Below are 21,908 nucleotides of genomic sequence, written 5' to 3' on the forward strand. Positions count from 1 at the left end.
ATAGGTATTACTATCCGGCGGCGACGGCGGCGTAAACTATTTGTATAAAGCTTTATATTTCAGAAGGTAGAAGACCTGGATGCTTCATACTTTGTATGCAGATACCTTATGTTACGAACTTTCCGTCTGTCATATGTCCAATGTCCTTTACCTTATTTTCATGGTTCAGCGACTGCTTGAAAAAAAAGTTTAGTTTTTTTGTTATGTAAATTTCTCACTTATTATGAGTAATAGGATAACTATATTTGGTATATGGGTTCCTTGCAATGTCTACATGTCCATCAGACAGGGTTCACCTGACCTCAGCCTCATTTCATGGATCAGTGATCAAGGTTAAAGTTACATGATTAGGTCCGTTTCTCAGATACTACAAGCAGTAGGTCAGCTATATGTGGTGTATGGAATGATTATAAGGGATACATGTCAGTCTGGCAGGTTTCATCTGACCTTGACCTCATTTTCACGGTTCATTGGTCAATGTTAAGTTTTTGTGTTTTGGTCTGTTTTTCTAATACTATAAGCCATTGGTCAACTATATTTGGTGTATGGAATGATTGTAAGGTGTACATGTCTGTCTGGCAGGTGTCATTTGTCCTTGACCTATTTTCATGGTTCATTGGTCAATGTTAAGTTTTTGTGTTTTGGTCTGTTTTTCTAATACTATAAGCAATAGGTCAACTATATTTGGTGTATGGAATGATTGTAAGGTGTACATGTCAGTCTGGCAGGTTTCATCTGACCTTGACCTCATTTTCACGGTTCATTGGTCAATGTTAAGTTTTTGTGTTTTGGTCTGTTTTTCTAATACTATAAGCCATTGGTCAACTATATTTGGTGTATGGAATGATTGTAAGGTGTACATGTCTGTCTGGCAGGTGTCATTTGTCCTTGACCTCATTTTCACGGTTCATTGGTCAATGTTAAGTTTTTGTGTTTTGGTCTGTTTTTCTAATACTATAAGCCATTGGTCAACTATATTTGGTGTATGGAATGATTGTAAGGTGTACATGTCTGTCTGGCAGGTGTCATTTGTCCTTGACCTCATTTTCATGGTTCATTGGTCAATGTTAAGTTGCTCTTGTTTGGTCCTCTTCTCAGATACTATAAGTTATAGGTCAACTATATGTGGTGTATGGAATGATTGTAAGGTGTGCACGTCTGTCTGACAGGTTTCATCTGACCTTGAGCTTATTTTCATGGTTCATTGGTCAATGTTAAGTTTCTGTTGTTTGGTCTTCTTCTCAGATGCTATAAGTAATAGGTCAACTATATTTGGTGTATGGAATGTATTTTATTATTTAACTGCTGATTACTTACATTGAAATAGATTATTTTATAAAAATCTTTAAATAACATTAATAATGATAATAAATAATAAAAACTTTTAAGGGATCATTACTAAACCGTGATTAACAAAAACATTGGAAGGTGTGAAAATGTTAAAATAAGGTCACTCATGCATGAATGTTTAACATAGAATACAGTTCACTCCAGTCCCTTCATAAAGATTAATTGGCTGAATATGTACAGATTGAAGAACTTTTGAAATTTTGTTTGCACAACAGAATCACATTTACTGATTTTTGATACATATGAAATAAGATAAGTATTGAGATAAGTAAAAAATATTTTAGCATAGCAACATAAGATAAATAGATAAATAGATAATATGAAAATATGTCTTTTTACAATATTTTGATCAAAGATTGAAGATAATTTTAGTTTTTTTGTTTTTTTTTTTTTTTTGGGGTGGGGGGGGGGTCTTTCAGGTTCATCTCAAGGAATTGACAAATATTTATCCAGTTTCTGCAATGCCTTAAAACTTTTCCTTGTGCACAGGTTTGTCTGTACTCAAGAGGAAATAAAAAAAAATGGCCATATTTGTCAATCCCTTCTGATGAACCTTAAATCTAGATGAAAAATTATTTCATAAGAAATTTCAAAGTTTGCTTTTAGTAGTCATTTGACTTAATGTTTCAAAAAAAAAATTTGTATAATGCGATTTTATTTACTCAAATGTTGTTGCTATATTTGCCTGTGATTTATTAGCCAAAAGTGTATCCCATGTGATTTTATGATGCTGTTTTTTCTAAAAACATGTTACTCAACATGAATGTAAAAGCATTACAGACCTATATTTAAGCCTAAGGTCAAGGTAACTAAAAAAGACTAAAATTTGAACATAGGTTTCAGGATGTATTCAATGGGATTGCAACTTAACTTGGATATGTAGCTACATAAATTAACAGAAAGAAGAGGAAGATCCCTGGCTATTGTTTTTCAAGTCGCTATGTCTTAGTTCGAGGTCCTATTTACTAACAATAGATTTGCAGAAGACCATACTACTGTCTTAAATCATGATTTATATGGGGGCCATGGTAATGTGAGCTTGCTCACTAAAGGTCTATTATATTTCATTAAGAATGTCAAGAACTGTAAAACAAAATCTACAAATATGCAAATATTACTCAAATCATCAGATCACTTATTCAAAGATGTATTTCCCTTTCATGCTTTTAATGCTAAGTAGTCACTTCCTTTTTAAGCTTACCTGGCCAAAATTGCCAACTGGCAGATAAGTGATAAGTTCATAAAATTTTCTGTATGGAATGAATGGTATGTGTATATGTCTGTCTGACAGGTGTCATCTTACCTTGACCTCATTTTATGGTTCATTGGTCAAAGTTCAGTTTCCTCAATGAGGTTTGTTTCTAAGATACTTTAGGCAATATATGTTAAATAAATTTGGTGTATGGAATGATTGTACGGCCTACATGTTTGTCTGATAGGGTTTATCTCACCTTGACTTCATGTTCATTCATCATTAAAATGTTAATTTAATGTAAAGCTTATATAAACTTATTTTTTTTACTTTCAACATAAATTCAATTATGAACACTAAAACAGGCGAGACATTTCAGTGTGTCCACTCTTGTTGTCTATTGATACATTTTACCATTATTGAAAATTGATTAATCAATCCCAAAAAATGTGATCTTAATGTTGTGAATTACTATTTGCACTCAGATTTTAAAAATAAGGAGATGTTGCAATATTGCCAATTAGACAACTATCCACCAAAGACTAAAAGATGGGCATTTAAACATCTATAGATCACTTTACAGCATTCAACAATGAGCAAAACCCATACCCTATAGTAAGCAACACTTAATAGATGCTTAGACATTTTTTTATCTACCTATTGCATGCTTAATTAAATATAATCAGACCGTAAGCATCAAAGTTTGGCCTTATCTTGCCAAGAGAGGTAATGAAAGTCAATGTCAGGCTTGTGTCATTATAAAGCATGGAGTGCTAAAACAAACCAGCTACATTGTATATTTGTGCCAAAGTTGGACTTCAGTAATTATAAGTTTCTGTTGAGAGAAAAAATTTATCCAACTCTTTGTTAAAAAAGCAGACACAGCAACAAAAAGTAGAAAATAACTGAACTATGTTAATAAATTACTTACAACAACAAGACTTTATTACAATGACCTTTCACAATTAAAAAAGAATGAAATGATGCAAAATTGGAAAAATACAGCATTTAAACAACTACGGAAAACAAATGCACATTCTCAAACGAAAAAGCTGATTTGAATCTATTTCCACTGGTACAATATATCATCCGATCAACAGGATATGCAATAATAATCTTATTTCATGCAAATTCATCTTGTGTTCCTTGTGTTGATTTCATGTTAGCTCCCCTCAGTGGAACTTTGGTGGACTGAAAATTTTATCACTGTATTGTCAGTTTTTGAGAGAACAAGAGCCGACTATACATAAAATCAGCTTGAATGAATAATGCATTAAACATTTATTTTTATCATTTTGAAGGCAATATTTATGTGATGAATGTAAAGACAAGAAAAATCAACAGTTTGACCAGACAGGGTGGTCAACAGAAATAGCTGAGGTAAGGTTGATTGAATAGCTATTTAAAGTGAATCTGACAGGAGAGTTAACAGAAATAACTAAGATCAATAAGTCCTGTGTAAAGAAAGGGGGATTCAGTAATGCTTAGGACCTGATGTGCATCCAAAAAAAATTCTGTATTGCTTGTTCCATAGTAATGTGCTAAGTTGATCACTTGATCTAATGGTGCTGCGACAGATTGCTCTTGTAATTAACCTATGATCACCTTGTCCCATGATTTTAAGATCCTCACAGAAATAGCATATGGTCAATTTTTTTGAATTAATGCGTTACACCTGACTAAGTGGTCCATAAAACTCTGTGATTCGGTCCTGATTGAATTGAAGGACTCAATTAGTGTTCTTCAGAGACCATTTCACAGCCACAGACCCATGATGCCATTTTTAGTTCAATCAAATATGAACCTTTTTTATGACAATGTGAGCTGCTGTTTTTATACGCCCGTTTACGGGACGTATTATGGTATACCTCTGTCGTCAACATGTCGGACAATAACTCAAAAACGTTTTAACCAATTTGCATGAAACTTTGGTGAATTGTTTATATTTAAGTCTCCCAAACGAAGTTTGGGAAGACTTATTGTTTTTGCTCAGTTCTTATTATTATTATTATTCTTCTTCTTCTTCCGCCGCTTTTAAATTTGAACTTGTCCGCACCCGTTCTCCAAAACCGCTTGTCAGATTAACTTAGGGTTTCACAATATGTTAGACTAACATGTCTAGTGGTGCAATCAGGGTTTTGTTTGTGCAATGGGGTTTATAAAGGGGTACTTTGAGGGGCAAAAAGAAAAGAGGGTTTTACTATAGAACCCTATGGGATTTTATTTTTTAAAATTTTCAAATGATTATAAATTGAAAACCGTTTGTGATAGACACAATCTTTTTAATTGAAAATGTTCTAAATGATAAAGCCCATTAAATGAAATAGAGGGTTAGTCCCCAGGGGTCACCCCCACCCCCTGCCATTTAAGAAAGTTCTAATACCTTGTAAGTGGTCAAGATCCCCACCCCTAAACCATATATATTTTGGTTTGTTATGCTAAGATGGTTTGAATGATATACAGGATTAGTCCCCAGGGGTCATCCCGACCCCCTGCTATTTGAGAAAGTTCTAATATCTTGTAAATGGTCGAGATCCCCACCCCCAAACTATATATATTCTGGTTTGTCATGATAAAGCACATCAAATGTAATACAGGGTTAGTCCCCAGGGGTCACCCTCACCCCCTGCCATTTAAGAAAGTTCTAATATCTTCTAAGTGGTCAAGATCCCCACCCCTAAACCATATATATTCTGGTTTGTCATGCTAAGATGGTTTGAATGATATACAGGGTTAGTCCCCATGGGTCATCCCTACCCCCTGCCATTTGAGAAAGTTCTAATATCTTGTAAATGGTCGAGATCCCCACCCCTAAACCATATATATTCTGGTTTGTCGTGATAAAGCACATCAAATGAAATACAGTGTTAGTCCCCAGGGGTCACCCCCACCCCCTGCCATTTAAGAAAGTTTTAATATCTTGTAAGTGGTCAAGATCCCCACCCCTAAACCATATATATTCTGGTTTGTCATGCTAAGATGGTTTGAATGATATACAGGGTTAGTCCCCAGGGGTCATCCCGACCCCCTGCAATTTGAGAAAGTTCTAATATCTTGTAAATGGTTGAATTCCCCACCCCTAAACCATATATATTCTGGTTTGCCATGATAAAGCACATCAAATGAAATACAGGGTTAGTCCCCAGGGGTCACCCCCACCCCCTGCCATTTAAGAAAGTTCTAATATCTTCTAAGTGGTCAAGATCCCCACCCTTAAACCATATATATTCTGGTTTGTCATGCGAAGATGGTTTGAATGATAGACAGGGTTAGTCCCCAGGGGTCATCACGACCCCTGCCATTTGAGAAAGTTCTAATATCTTGTAAATGGTTGAGATCCCCACCCCTAAACCATATATATTCCTATTTGTCATGTCTCGAACATTTGAATGACTTATACGGTCAGTCCCCAGGGGTTCCCCCCACCCCCAATGTTGTAATATCTTGTAAATGGTTGAGATCCCCACCCCTAAACCATATATATTCCTGTTGGTCATGTAATGAACATTTGAATGACGTATAGGGCCAGTCCCCAGGGGTTCCTCCCCACCCCCAATGTTCTAGTATCTTGTAAATGGTCGAGATCCCCACCCCTAAACCATATATATTCTTGTTTGTCATGCCAAGATGATTTGAATGATATACAAGGTTAGTCCCCAGGCATCACTAATGCATATAACTTTACTGGACCAAACCAATTTTCACTGGACGTTGCCCAATGTCAGGCGACCCTGGGAATTACGAATTATGGGAGCTTCGTTTGGGAGACTTCGTAACAGCATCCTGTTACAATCATTTCTTGTTATTGAATTGAGCTCCCTTTCGAATTTTATAAATTTGAGAATTTAAGTTTCCGAATTGTGGGGTTTTATTCATTAAAAAAGGAGGATTTTCCAGTTTTCGGACAATACCTCAAAAAATGCTTTGAGCAGTTTTCATGAAACTTTGGTGAATTGTTTATATCTATTGACGTGAGCTCCCTTTCAGTTTTTATAAATTTTAGATTGATATTTTGTTGCTGTGTCTGTTTTCTGTCAAAAGAGACAAATTTCTAATAACCTCAATATCTAATTCCCACTTTCTCCTAGGATGATAAAAATTTGTAAGGAGGAAGTTCATGATGAAACTTTGTTAGCAAGTCTTTGATCTCATTTATATGTTTTGTGATTCAGATTTAGTTTCCAGGATGGTCTTTTTTAATGAGTCCCCATTACATGACCAATATGGTAGATGTTAAAACTTTATGCATAGAATTAAAAAAATGTGATTAAATAATCACTTTTGTTGTTTTAGTATGGTTTTAGATGGAATATTGTTTAGATTTTCTACATGGGTGCCACTGGGGCACAGATTTTTTACTTTGGAAGTTATGAACTAGTACACAACAAAGTCTTTTTCTCTAAAACAAGCAGATTAGTTTGCATAAAACTGACTTAAATCTTCTCAGAAGGGTATGTTGTTAATAAATTTATCCCATGATGGTGCCTTTAAACAGAGAATGTATATTTACATTACTGGTAATGTTAGTGCTGTTGTATTTTCTATTTGTAGGATATACCACAACAAATGAATGGTAGTGATTGTGGAATGTTTGCATGTAAATTTGCAGATTATATAACAAGAGAGGCTAATATCACTTTTGAACAGGTAATAAACATATTTAATATTCAATATTCATTTCCTGTAACATTCAAAGAAAATGCTCTAGAGCTGACAATCTTCCACTTAACAAGTTAACATCCATATTGTTAAGACACCTGATGAAGACCACATGTTTACTTTTAGATGTCATTTGATATTTATTTATACTGCCATTGTGGTCTCATGGTAGCATGCTCGACTTAAGTGTGGGAGGTAATGGGTTCGACCCCAGCCTGGTCACACCAAAGACTTGAAAAATAGTATTTGCTACTTCTTCGCTAAGAACAGTTATGAGTGAGAGAAAATACTGGTCAATTTGGAGTCAGAATAATGAGTGGAGGTTGGGTGACATGTATTTCTGCAGACTGGTACCAACTCAGTATGTCTTTTAGTACAAAGCAGGGTTTATATTCATATGGCATTATCATGTTCTTGTCCTGAATATGCAATTAATTTGCCACTGGATGCTATACTGCCATCCATCATCATCTTTTGGTATTTCTTGTCACTGGGTTGCTGTCTCAATGATCTCCTTTTATCCATATTTTAATAATATACTGCCATTATTAGAGGACAAACAGCTTGAAGTTGAATCTGTTCCCTGCTAAAGTGGGAGATTTGACTTCACTGTCAGGATCTGTTCTCTGCTGAAGTGGGAGATTTGACTTCACTGTCAGGATCTGTTCTCTGCTGAAGTGGGAGATTTGACTTCACTGTCAGGATCTGTTCTCTGCTGAAGTGGGAGATTTGACTTCACTGTCAGGATCTGTTCTCTGCTGAAGTGGGAGATTTGACTTCACTGTCAGGATCTGTTCTCTGCTGAAGTGGGAGATTTGAATTCACTGTCAGGAGGAGTCTTGACTTCCCAGTGAGATTTCCATATTAAAATAATCATTGAATACTCCCAATGATATATATAGAATTCACACTTGTTCTTAACAAGAAAATTACCCCATAAATTAATTCTTTCATGTTTAATATCTTAAGTCACAATTAATAATTGCATTACTTTATTATTTTTTTTCAGAAACACATGTCATATTTCAGACGAAGAATGGTGTATGAAATTGTGAAGAAAAATTTACTTCAATGATGACCAATTAATAGTTCAAAATATTTTATGTGATGCAAAGACCATATCAACATGAGGTCTCACAAGGTTGAGGCATTGAATCGTCAGGAATCCCCATATGAGTGGAATATTGCTTGGATTATTGTGATCAAGTACTGGTACATTTGTTGTGATTAGCGATGGAATATAGGGTTTTAGATAAACAGAGATCAAGTTGGGTCAATTTTAAAGAAAGACTAGACAATTTTCATTTTTATGCCCCTGCCGTAACGGAGGGGGCATTAAGTTTAACCCTTGTCTGTCAGTCCGTACGTCCCAAAGTTGGTTTCCATTCTCTAACTTTAGTTAGCCTCAACCAAATGTTATGAAACTCATACACAATGCTTATTACCACAAAATACAGATCAAGTTTGAATTTTGGTGGTGTCACTTTAACCGTTCTAGAGTTATGCCCTTTTACAAATGGAAAAATTTGCTGAATTTTTCGTTTCCGTTCTCTTACTAAAGTAAGCCTCAACTAAATGTTATGAAACTTATACACAATGCTTATTACCACAAAATACAGATCAAGTTTGAATTTTTGGGGTGTCACTTATATTGTTCTAGAGTAATGCCCCTTTACAAATGGAAAAATTGCTGAATTTTTCGCTCCTGTTCTCTAACTTAGGTTTGCCTCAACCAAATTTATGAAACTTATACACAATACTTATTTCCAAAAAACTCAGATCAAGTACAAATTTGGGTAGGGTCACTTTTACCGTTCTTCAGTTATGTCCCATTATAACTTTTTATGATATGCAAGCGGGAGCATCATCTGTGTCCCATGGACACATGGACACATTCCCCATTTATTTTTTTTTGGGGGGGGGGGGGGGGGGGGGTGATGTTGAAGACTTCATATTACATTAAACAAATTAAATGATTTTAAGGACTGTTTTCATTGAATATTATTTTTGGGAGGATATCTCAAAAGGCATGTGAACTGTCAGAGTATACAAGTCATGGTTTCCAAAACAATCTTATTTTTCAGACAAGTCTAAAATTATAAATGAGTCTGATCAATAATTGACTGTCTAGAATATTACTGGTATTAATGGACTTAAGGCTCACTCATCTTATAGTACAAAACGAAATCATTGTTTAAACAATTTTTTTTCTGGACTTTTCCCTTAACATAGGCATGCTTTACCAAACAATGTATGAGAAATTCCTGTAGAAAGTCTGAATTAAGATACCCTATTATCAAATCCATCTTTAACATTGTTAATTAGATAGTTGGCTACTGAATTTTTCACAGAACAATTTCTCTTGGGTGTAAAATAGATATGTCTTTAAAACAATAATAAACTATCTGTATATGGTTTCTTTCTATTCATTTGAATATCACAAAATTAATCCCACTGAAGTCCCAGCATTTAAATAGAATGCTTTGTCAGTTAAAAGTACAAAGTAATCATTTTCAAGCGTTCCTTTGGATTTGTGTCCTTGACCTTGTTTGGCTAGAATTCCAACAGTTGCAAAAGTAAAATAAACTAAAAATGGGATAGAAAAATGTATGACTGTCACAACTTTTTAGTGGAAACCCTGTTGCATGTGCTAAAATTTCAATGTTGTCAAGAAATGTATTTGATATTGAATCTCATGACAAGAAAATTTCTAACTCTGATATGGTTAGATCAGCACCAAAATCATTGTAACTGTTATTTGTACATAATAGTCTTATTATTAATATGTACAAGGTATATGTGAGGTCCTTACTTGTTGATGATTGTTAAGTTTATATGAAAATATCAATTATAGTTTGAAGTACTTGTATCTATTTACTTGTATGTGTATAATTTACAAAAAAAGGTACAAATATATCAGCATGGTCATGATTTTGTTGCAGAAAGACTAATTGATAGGATTCTATTCAACAATCTGTTCCTGGTGAAGAAATTTTTAATTCTAAAGAAAGATAAATCATAAGAAGTTCAATGTGCTATGATCTGTGTCTGTTGAAGACATTTTTTTAAGGAGGCAAAATAGTGGTTAGCAATGAGCTATGATCTGTAGCAGTTAATTTTACAGATACAAAATGTAGTTACTGATGCAATACAATTTCCTATGAATTGTTTCTACAAGTGCTAAAAATTTACTAGTCATCAATAAATGAATTTGTTTGTATTTTTTCTGTTCCAGTTGATTAAAGGTGAGATCTGTAGAAGATTGATGTCTATAGAATACTGCATGATGGGTGCAGGATAAGGAATAGAGCTTTATTAAATCACACTAATTTAATTCTTTCTTTAGATTTACTTCAAGGCAAAATGAGAGATTTAGCTTTTATCGTTTTCTTTTTTCCTTAAATCCTTTCAAAGAACAGCATACTGAATGTGATTTATAATTCTGTAATACTTATAGGTTTCTCCTTAAAATTCAGACAATATTGTTAAATTTCTTAATAAACAAAAATGGGTTTCATGTTTCAATTCCATTAATTTTGTCAAAATAGTGAAATATTGACCAGAATTTTAAGAAATAAGAAAATTGAAATGTCTGTTATCCAAAGTTTTTAATGTAGACACATTGAACTGAAAGCTCAGTAAGCATGTCTTAATTATTGATGTACATACCCTATCTGTAAAACTGTTGAGAACATTGTAAATATGTATATAATTTATGCATAGATTATCCACAGTATATCTGCTGTAGGTTGTAAATTTATGTGATAATAATAAAAGGTATGAAACAAAGTGTCTTAATCCATATTGTCAGTATATTTATTACAATCCACCTACAGCTATATAGGGGTGGGGGGCATCATGTTTTTTAGTTTGTATGTCCATCAGTCGTGTATCAGGTTAAAGGTTTTTATTAAGGTAGTCTAAAGTTGTGTCTTAATGTAGGTTACCTTGAAGTTTCAGTCACATCAACTTTAAACTTAGTACAATTTGAAATTTTTAAGATATATTTTAAATTATGGGTTTGACTCAAATTTGGCACTTAACAAAACATAAAAATATTTCATAGTGCAAGTGGAGTATGATGTCCAATGGAGACATATACTTGTTTCATCCTCCACATATAATTATAACACATAAATTCTGTTACTAGTATATGTTTGTTTCTCTATGGTTTCATTTTGTAAATATCATTAACCATAAGGGAAATTACCTTTTGGAACATTGTATCATTTTCAATCTGAAGTTTCTCATGTTAAAAAAAAATGCATTATATAGTTGTTTTGCGAGTTATCCTGGAGTCCTCTTATTGTTTGATGTCAACATATCATACAGATAAATCAGGTTTCTAAATTTCCTATGCAGCTTATGGTATGAGTGTTGACATTTCTTAAGAAAACCAGTTAGCATTATATTATTTCATCTGATCTTAATGAAGTTTTTCTATATATTGACTCCTCATGTCAAGATGTTTTAGAAATGTCTCAATGGAAATTGCATATCTCTTACTTTTTCTCAACTATAAGAGCTCTACTAAATTAGGGTTAACATCCAAAATTTGCGCTTTTGTTTTTAAGTAATGTTTTTCTGTAAAATTCCAGCTTGATTTTGTCCTTTTAACAAACATTGCACTTGTCAATTGTACATGGTACACTGAATTTTTGTTTCTTAAACAATTTGGACGAACATTTTCCCATTGTTTTTTTCTTAATCTGATTTTTCAGGAGTATTTAGTCAGGTATAGTGAGTTTTTAGGATTTTATTAATACTGAAATAAGATAATGAAAGCTGCTATAAAATTGTATCCCTTTTTCACAAATTGTGAAGGCTGTTTCTGTAATGGTAAGTAATCTCTAACATTTATTGTAAAAAGTATGAGAAATATCAATTCATGAGGAAAATATTAAGCCACAACTGTAAGGAAAACTTGTGTCAATTAACCAACTTATCCCCAGATGGTTATGAATGACTGTGACTTGTACTTAGTACTGACTACTGCATTTTTGCCATTTTATATTATTGATTTTAAATTGTGTTAGCGAGCAGAATTTACGAATGTATTTTGTCTTTATAACTTGTCATTTTGTATCAAAGCTCATACTGTTAATTTTTGTAAGACAAAACTTTGAACTGTAATATAAAAAATATTATTTGTGCAATAAATGTTTAAACTAAGAATTTTATTTCTATGTTTACCAGTTTGTTTACATTACTTGATTTCAATGGGATCTATATGCCACCATATTTAATGTGAATAGATTTTGCTACCACATTTCTCATAGCAATCATTGTTGTGTAAATGGGATTTACATTTTATTCTCAGTTCAAATATTTAGCAAATGAATAATGAAAGGAATTCTTTCTATAAGTTGAAAATATGTCTGCATGTTTTAGGAAGACTGTGTTGCTGTCATATTAATTTTAAGATTAAATCACTCAAATTTCTATAACAAATGTTTAAATGCCAGAAAGTTGATGTCTAGGGGAAAATTTACTGGTAGACCTTTATTAAAACTTAACTCTTTTTCTAACCTTAGCCCACCTAGCCCATAGTGCCATGTTAAATTTTGTCATCACTTAGCCTCTGTCATTCAGAAATTGAAATTTCCATCAACTCCTCTGAAACCACTAGGTCAATTTGAACCAAATTTGTCTTAAAATGATATATTAAAAACAAGAGGCAGAAGATATCAAATGGACAATCAAAATTCATATCGAAGAAAAAACTAACAACCAATTGCGAAAAAAAAACAACACACTACATAAAAAACTAAAGAATTGGGTACTTTATTATAGAAAATCCTCATTTTCTGTGGATAGGTTAAAAAACATGGCTGTTCAAGGCATTCTTTGTTCTGGTATTAGCCAATTTTCAAAAATTGTCTCCTCTGAAACTACAAGACCAATTCTAACTAAACTTGGCAGGAATAATGTCTGAAAGATCCTTAATTTTATTAAATTTCCATATTTTGTTCTAATCAGGATGAAAAACATTGCTGTCATAAGCAATCTTTTTAATTGGAATAGCCAATTTTCTGAATATGCCAGGTTGAAATATTTGAATGTTTAGGTAAATGATGAGTGGAAGTCCCAGTTGGTAATCATGGCTGCATTGATGGCACAAAGTTACCATTTTAACCTATGGAAAATCTTATTTTATGTCATCTTCTCTGAAAACTTCTTGGCTAATTTTAATCAAACTTGACAGGAATGATGGGCCAGTATTTAAATATCCTCCTCTAAGACTGAAAGTTGAAATATTTTAGAATATTTTGAAACATATGTTGTTGATAATTAGAAGACCCCTTACAAACCCTCCTTAGAAATTATCTTTACTTGTTAATTTTTTGTTGGGCCTGCGACTTCTGTCACTGAAAACGAGACATTGGGAAAGTGATCCGGCTGAGGCAATGGCAGCAGTGTTAACTAATTACTTAAAAGCTTAATATTTCAGAAGGTAGAAGACCTTGAATGCTTCATACTTTGCATATAGATGCCTTATGTTATGAAGTTTCCCTCTGTCATATTTCCATTGTCCTTGACCTCATTTTCATGGTTCAGTGACTACTTGAAAAAAAGTTAAAAATTTTTGTAATGATAATTTCTCTCTTATTATGAGTAATAGTATAACTATATTTGGGATTTGCATACCTTGTAAAGTCCTCAAGCCTATCAGACAGTTTTCACTTGACCTTGACCTCATTTCATGGATCAGTGAAGGTTTTCGTGGTCAAGTCCATATCTCAGATACTATAAGCAATAGGTCTACTATAGTTGGTGTATGGAATGATTGTAAGGTGTACGTTGAACTGGCAGGTGTAATCTGACCTTGAACTCATTTTCTTGGTTCATTGGTCAATGTGAAGTTTTCCTGGTTAAGTTTGTTTCTTAGATACTATATGCAATAGGTCAACTATATTTGATCCATGGAATGATTGTAAGGTGTTCATGTCTGTCTGGCAGGATTCATCTGACCTTGGCCTCATTTTCATGGTTCATTGGTCAATATCATACACCTATTAACTGGTTATGAGGGTAATAGCAAATTTGTTGTCCCTGAGATACCAACTATTGCTCAAGGCAAAGCCAAGGGCAATAGTTAGTATCAAATGGACAACAAACTTGTTATTATCCTCATAACCAGTCATTAACTATACCAGTGGCAGATCCAGAAATTTTCATAATTTGGGCCCACTGGGCCCGCTCCAGCCATGCTTCAGTGATTCCCTATATACTCAACCAAATTTTTCCCCAAAAGGGGGGCCCAGGCCCCCTGAAAAACCCTCTAAATCCGCCTCTGTATACTGAACTGAACAAAATAACTTTCTAAAAAGTCTACATACACCATCTGAAAGAAAAGAAATTGTCACATAAACATGCACAAGATGAACTATAAGTATTTTTATAGTCCCTGTGGTATTTGTAAATATTTTATTTACTGTAATCAAGACCTGGAATCCTTGTTTAAAAAAATCCTGTGCATATAATAAACGCTAGCTAAAGTATTATTATAAGACAACAACAGACCCATACCATACATTTATTATGTTTTAGATCTTAAATGTCGCGTAGATTTTCTTTTTCTTTTTTAATTGCTTCTGGAAAGTAATATATTTATTTGAAAATACGACGATAGACACAAACAGATTATACCGTTTACGATATTTCAGAGTTTAACGTTGCCAAGCACACAAATCCAAGCAGAATAGTCAATGACGTCATTATTGTCCAATGAAAAAGTAAGGGAAATATGATTATAAAACTATTGACTGGGGTAATAGTCTTTGAAACTATTTACTGGCAAATAGTCTGTGGAATAATATAGCACAAATATTTCATTCTTTTTTTTTATAGAAAAAACATACTGAAGTATAATAAAAAGTGTTCATGGTTTGTCTGTTTCTTGTATACTTTTAAGCGATAGGTCAACCATATTTGGTGTATGAAACGATTGTAAGGTGGCTTGGTTTATGTGACCTTGACCTCATTTTCTTGGATCATGTTAAGTTTAAGTGATATTTTTAGTAAAACTTAATATTTAGGACTATCAACATAAAATAAATGATAAGTAAAGCAGGCGAGACATTTCAGCGTGCAATCATGTGTTAACATCTTATAGGAACATTAGTCAATATTCTGCATAGATATAAGGTGAGTGATACTGGCTTCATTGTGTCACCATTTAAGAAACAAGTTCCCAATAAAATAGTATGGTAATATTTTACCTTCTTGGATCTTTAAAGATCAAGATTTTTGTCTTGCCTGAGACGAAGTTCGCAGAATGCGAGACATGGATTACAATCCTGCGACAGTGGTGTAAACTATTTGTTATATGCTTTATTATTCAGAGACAAGAAGACCTGGAGGCTTCATATCTTGTATAGAGATGCCATATGTTATGAAGTTTCCTTCTGTCTTGAGTCAGTTGTCATTGACCTCATTTTCATGGCTCCCAAGGGTGACTGAGGAATAGAAATTACTTACTTAGGTTTTCTTCTGACCGGCAGTAAAACCTTGCCAAAGTGGGTATACCCTCATATTCCAGTGTCAGTCCAAATTTCTACGATTTCCATCCTAGAAGGCCTCTATTACAGGACATACCTATTTTAAATTCGTTCTTGTCCTGAACATGCATGAAATATTTGCAACTGAACATTAAGCAACCAACAATCAATCATTTTCATGGTTCAGTGACTGCTGGAAAAAAGTTAAGTTTTTTGTCATGTGAATTTCTCACTTATTATGGCAGGGTTCACCTGACCTTGACCTCATTCCATGTTGTGTGATAGGTCCATTTCTCACATAATGTAAGCAGTAGGACAATATTTGGTGTATGGAATGATTGTAAGGTGTACATGTCAGTCTGACAGGTTTCATCTGTCCTTGACCTCATTTTCAAGGTTAACTGGTCAATGTTAAGTTTTTGTGTATTGGTCTGTTTTTCTAATATTATAAGCAATAAGCAATAGGTCAACTATATATATTGTATGGAATGATTTTATGGTATACATGTCAGTCTGGCAGGTTTTATTTGACCTTGACCTTATTTTCATGGTTCATTGGTCAATGTTAAGTTTCAGTAGATAGGTCCTCTTCTAAGATACTATAAGAAATAGTTCAACTACATTTGCTGTATGCAATGATTGTAAGGTGTATATATCTGTCCGGCACGGTTTATTTAACCTTTACCTCATTTTCATGGTTCATTGGTCAATATTCAGTTTTTATGGTTTGGTCTGTTTCTTGTATACTGTAAGCAAAAGGTGTATGGGAAGATTGTAAGGTATACATGTCTGTCTGGTTTGGTTTATCAGACCTTGACCTCATTTTCAAGGATCATTGATAATGATAAGTTTATGTGAAACTTGTAGTTAAACTTTATATTTGAGACTATCAACATAAAATCAATCATGGTTCGTTTCTCTTAGCAATTAATGTTTACATACAGTCTCAGATTATATTTTCTAGACATCAATAAATTTGTTCAACCTAAATGGAATGTTTTTATATAAACTGATAATAAAGATACAAAATAAAAGCATTGGAAGAAAAAATTTAGACTTTTTTTTATCTGTCCTGTATTTTACTGATGAATACTTAACAAACTTAGTTTTTTGCGACCAACATTACACTTTTACACTGAAGGCAGCACTGAGGAACCCTTTTACGAATTTTATTGTTAGCTTTTTCTCATTTTGTTGAAATTTAAACAGCTTAATGACTTGAACACCAAAAAAATGTACTATTTTGGTTGTAAATTACATTATATGAACTGTTATAATGGATTGGGGTATTGACTTTTCACTTGGAAACCAAAAATATTCTCCCAACCTCCCTTTTTATCAAATCTTGAAAATTGATAATCTTATTTGTTCCTCTTGAATGTGAATCAAAGGTAAAGAAATCTTCCTTCAGTCTACTAGACACCAAAGTAATGTGAATCAAAGGTAAAGAACTAGATCTTCCTTCACTCTACTGGACACCAAAGTAATATGAATCAAAGGTAAAGAAATCTTCCTTCAGTCTACTGGACACCAAAGTAATGTGAATCAAAGGTAAAGAACTAGATCTTTCTTCACTCTACTGGACACCAAAGTAATGTGAATCAAACGTAAAGAACTACATCTTCCTTCACTCTACTGGACACCAAAGTAATGTGAATCAAAGGAAAAGAACTAGATCTTCATTCACTCTACTGGACACCAAAGTAATGTGAATCAAAGGTAAAGAAATCTTCCTTCAGTCTACTGGACACCAAAGTAATGTGAATCAAAGGTAAAGAGCTTGATCTTTCTTCACTCTACTGGACACCAAAGTAATGTGAATCAAAGGTAAAGAACTAGATCTTCCTTTACTCTACTGGACACCAAAATAATGTGAATCAAAGGTAAAGAACTAAATCTTCCTTCGGTCTACTGGACACCAAAGTTATGTGAATCAAAGGTAAAGAACTAAATCTTCCTTCAGTCTACTGGACACCAAAGTAATGTGAATCAAAGGTAAAGAACTATATCTTCCTTCACTCTACTGGACACCAAAGTAAAGTGAATCAAAGGTAAAGAACTAGATCTTCCTCCACTCTACTGGTCACCAATTAGTAATGTGAATCAAAGGTAAAGAAATCTTCCTTCACTCTACTGGACACCAAAGTAATGTGAATCAAAGGTAAAGAACTAGATCTTCATTCACTCTACTGGACACCAAAGTAATGTGAATCAAAGGTAAAGAAATCTTCCTTCAGTCTACTGGACACCAAAGTAATGTGAATCAAAGGTAAAGAACTAGATCTTCCTTTACTCTACTGGACACCAAAGTAATGTGAATCAAAGGTAAAGAACTAAATCTTCCTTCAGTCTACTGGACACCAAAGTTATGTGAATCAAAGGTAAAGAACTAAATCTTCCTTCAGTCTACTGGACACCAAAGTAATGTGAATCAAAGGTAAAGAACTGTATCTTCCTTCACTCTACTGGACACCAAAGTAAAGTGAATCAAAGGTAAAGAACTAGATCTTCCTCCACTCTACTGGACACCAATTAGTAATGTGAATCAAAGGTAAAGAAATCTTCCTTCACTCTACTGGACACCAAAGTAATGTGAATCAAAGGTAAAGAACTAAATCTTCCTTTACTCTACTGGACACCAAAGTAATGTGAATCAAAGGTAAAGAACTCTTCCTTCACTCTACTGGACACAAAAGTAATGTGAATCAAAGGTAAAGAACTAGATCTTCCTTTACTCTACTGGACACCAAAGTAATGTGAATCAAAGGTAAAGAACTAGATCTGGACACCAAACCTAAGTAAGTATCCTTAGTTACAACTAATCTTATATTACTGGGTCTGCAAAATTCAACACAAAATATTTTTCAAATCACTGGCATCAATTCCATCGGTAATCCAACAGAGTTACTGTTAAATGACCTAAGCTTGTGGTGATGAAAGGGAGTTCTTACACATTGCAAAAATTCAAAGGAGCACATATACAATCAAAGTCTCCTTGTGTAACAATATAAAAAAATCTTTCTCCATCTGTCCCTTTACACAAATATTCTTTTATCTAGGCTTGAAGCAAGATAGAGAAATTATATATATTTATTTCATAGAAAGACTTACCAACATATATATTACACATATCTTGTTTTATGTTTAAGGAAGGTTTGTATCATTCTTTACACGCACAAAAACACTCTTATTCTAATAACAAAAAAATCTCTATACATTGACCTCATCAAGATGTTTGAATTTTTGATTGAACACATTGTTTTTGTTTATTACATTGGATTTCACATGTTTTGCATCGAAATATCAGCATTCATATGGTCCTCTTCTCGTTAACTTTTCAGCTCACCTGGCGCAAAGGGAAATGTGAGGTGTTGCAATCACTTCGCGTCAGTCGTCCATCACCAAAAACTTTCCTTCAAAATATTCTCAGAAACTGATCAATGGACTGATGTCTGTGATTTTCTTCCTGCTACTATTTCCTCCGTGCTATAGTACATAGAGCATCAACTGCAGTTAATAGCTAATATCTAGAACATTATGGCAATTTAAGTCTATCAACCAGTTCTAGAGTTATTGCCAATGAAATATCCAATTTTACCTATTTTGACATGTTTTAATGTTATTTGAAAAATAATTAAGGAACTAGGTTAAAGATTTTTATTGTGGAAATAATCAGCATGACTAGATATATGTACACTGAAAATATAAGAAAATATTGATTTTACTGTGTTATGATGTACACTACGGAAGCCCATAGAGGACCTACAAAAAATAATATTATATCGGTTATCTCAATATATATATCGTTATTTCGATATAATTAAACCGTTATCTCGATATATTTATATCGTTATCTCAATATTTATATCGTTATATCGATATATTTATTTCGTTATCTCGATATAATTATTTCGTTATATTGATATAATTAAATCGTTATCTCGATATAATTATATCGTTTTCTCGATATAATTATATCGTTTTCTCGATATAATTATGTCGTTAACTCGATATCATTATATAGCTAAGGTGGAGTTATGGCACCTTTTTGCAAATAACCCAAAAACTTATACAGATATCAAAATCTAGCAGAGAGTAAAATTGATCAGTACATTATGATTTGCCTCTGCCGAAATTTAAGTTCAGGTTGATCGGAAAATTCGTTTCAGAGCTATGGCCTTTTATTTGCAAATTTTCACATTTTTTTTATAATTTTGACAATATTTTGAAAAGCTAGAGCCTTTTTTATTATTATTATTCCAAAATATTTCCTGTTTGCAATTATCTTAGTCGTCCAGGTAACAGATTAAGGTTCCAAGTTGACAAAAATGCCATCTATACAGGGGCAATAGAAAGCTAACAAAGTCCATTTTAACCTTTATTTAGCATTAAGTTTTAAACGTCTTAGGCCCCGGCGCTTGAACTAGTATACATATCTTTAATATACACGAGGTTGTAATAAATGAGATGTAGTAAGAGAATTAATAAGACAACTCTTTCCTGGGACAAATTGGCGTTATTGTAATAAAAAAAATGTACACAGGAAAATATAAATATAATGGTTTTGTCGTTAGGAGTTATTATAACTGTCAATTGATCCTCCAGTGGGTAATTAGCAAACGCTCCCCGATAGTTGTCCGACCTCGTGTATATTACAGATATATATACGCGTCAGCTACAGATTGATACAAAACTTTAACGACATTACATTTTTGCACCGGCAGTTTGATCGGCTTCCCTGGTCTGTCGCTTTCTTCTTTTCGTCCTGATTATGCATGAAATATTTGCGACTGGACGTTAAGCAAACATCAATCAATGTAAACAGAAATTGACATATCAAGCAAGCGGATCAAACTGCCTGCGCAAAAAAATAAGCCTGTTTAATGTCTTTCAAGGTTTGGCATCCATCTGAAGCGCGCGAAATGAAGAATGTTCGATTAATCCCCCAGTGGTGTTAGCCGGCGCTGACCGATAGTTGTCCGACCTCGGTAAATAGGTTCAAATTATGAGATGTTTCATTGCATAACTTTTTTATTATTACATGTAAAATGTCGGTTTATGGCTCGTTTTTAAGGAAAATGGAATATACCTTTGAAAATTTTAAAATGTTGATCCAGACAATTTAATTGAGGTCTGGAGCTGGCATGTCAGTAACTGCTAGTATTCCTTTGTTAGTTTATATATCATTGTCATTTTGTTTAGTTTCATTTGTTACCTATTCTGACATCGGACTGGACTTCTTTTAAACTGTGTATTACTGTGCGTATTACTGTGTGTTTGTTTTTTCTACATTGGCTAAAGGTATAGGGGGAGGGTTGAGAACTCACAAAACATCGTTTAACCCTGCCGCATTTTTGCGCCTGTCCCAATTCAGGAGACTCTGGCCTTTGCTAGTCTTGTATGATTTTTAATTTAAGTTTCTTTTGTATATTTCGGAGTTTAGTATGACGTCCATTATCACTGAACTAGTATGCATTTTTGTTTAGGGGCCAGCTGAAGCACTCCTCCTGGTGCGGGATTTTCTCGCTGTATTGAAGACACATTGGTGGCCTTCAGTTGTTTTCTGCTCTTTGGTCGGGTTGATGTATCTTTGATACATTCTCCATTTCCATTTTCAATTTAATTATACATAAATAAAATACAACGGAAAACAAAGACCGTATTCTTGATTTGTCGAGTTACTGACCTTGTGTATATTATAAAATAAAAAAAAATTTCAAGCAAACCTGGTGCCTTTAGTTTTCAACAAATAAGCAAAAATATGTGAAAATCTGCAAATTTGGGTATTTGAAGAGAAGCAAAATCTGAAAGTTTTGCCCACAAGACTTTATTGTAGCTCTTAATGATCTGAACAATTTCCAATTTAAACTAAGGCTCAAGCTTTTAATCTAAAATTTGAATTGAATGGATTTGATTTGATCGATAAAAACAAATTAGAAACAGTAATTTTGAAAATATATATACATATACAACACTGCATATATTTATATACTTCTTTTCGAGTAAGAAATACATTTCGCCTAAATTTTGAAAATAACTGTTTCTATATTTCCATATCTACTACCAATGAAAGCCTTTATGTAATTATCATGCATTTATATTTTTTTGATATTGTATGCTCTTATCATTATGCATAGGGAACTATGTATTTCTTTTAAACTCAATGTTAAATAAAGGTTAAAGTGGACTTTGCTAGCTTTCTATTG

At 33.4% G+C, this 21,908-nt stretch overlaps 1 protein-coding gene and 2 long non-coding RNA genes across 4 annotated transcripts in view; 2 read left to right on the plus strand and 1 right to left on the minus strand.

The window, feature by feature from the left end:
- The window catches only part of LOC127728514 (sentrin-specific protease 1-like), a 45,893-nt gene extending 34,902 nt beyond the window's left edge, over positions 1-10,991 (plus strand). For both annotated transcript variants that reach the window (XM_052235922.1, XM_052235923.1), the window contains exons 16-18: positions 3,844-3,922; positions 7,094-7,189; positions 8,211-10,991. In XM_052235922.1, coding sequence (XP_052091882.1) covers positions 3,844-3,922; positions 7,094-7,189; positions 8,211-8,276 — 241 coding nt within the window. In that variant the 3' untranslated portion in view covers positions 8,277-10,991. The remainder of the gene's footprint in view (positions 1-3,843; positions 3,923-7,093; positions 7,190-8,210) is intronic.
- LOC127728552 (uncharacterized) overlaps positions 1-21,908 on the minus strand; it is a 150,608-nt gene that overhangs the window by 102,750 nt on the left and 25,950 nt on the right. The window lies entirely within an intron of this gene.
- Positions 1-21,908, plus strand: part of LOC127728549 (uncharacterized) — a 113,554-nt gene that overhangs the window by 56,432 nt on the left and 35,214 nt on the right. The window lies entirely within an intron of this gene.

This window comes from Mytilus californianus, unplaced genomic scaffold (assembly GCF_021869535.1).
Source record: "Mytilus californianus isolate M0D057914Y unplaced genomic scaffold, xbMytCali1.0.p SCAF_2, whole genome shotgun sequence".
In the NCBI taxonomy this organism is placed as follows: Eukaryota; Metazoa; Mollusca; class Bivalvia; order Mytilida; family Mytilidae; genus Mytilus; species Mytilus californianus.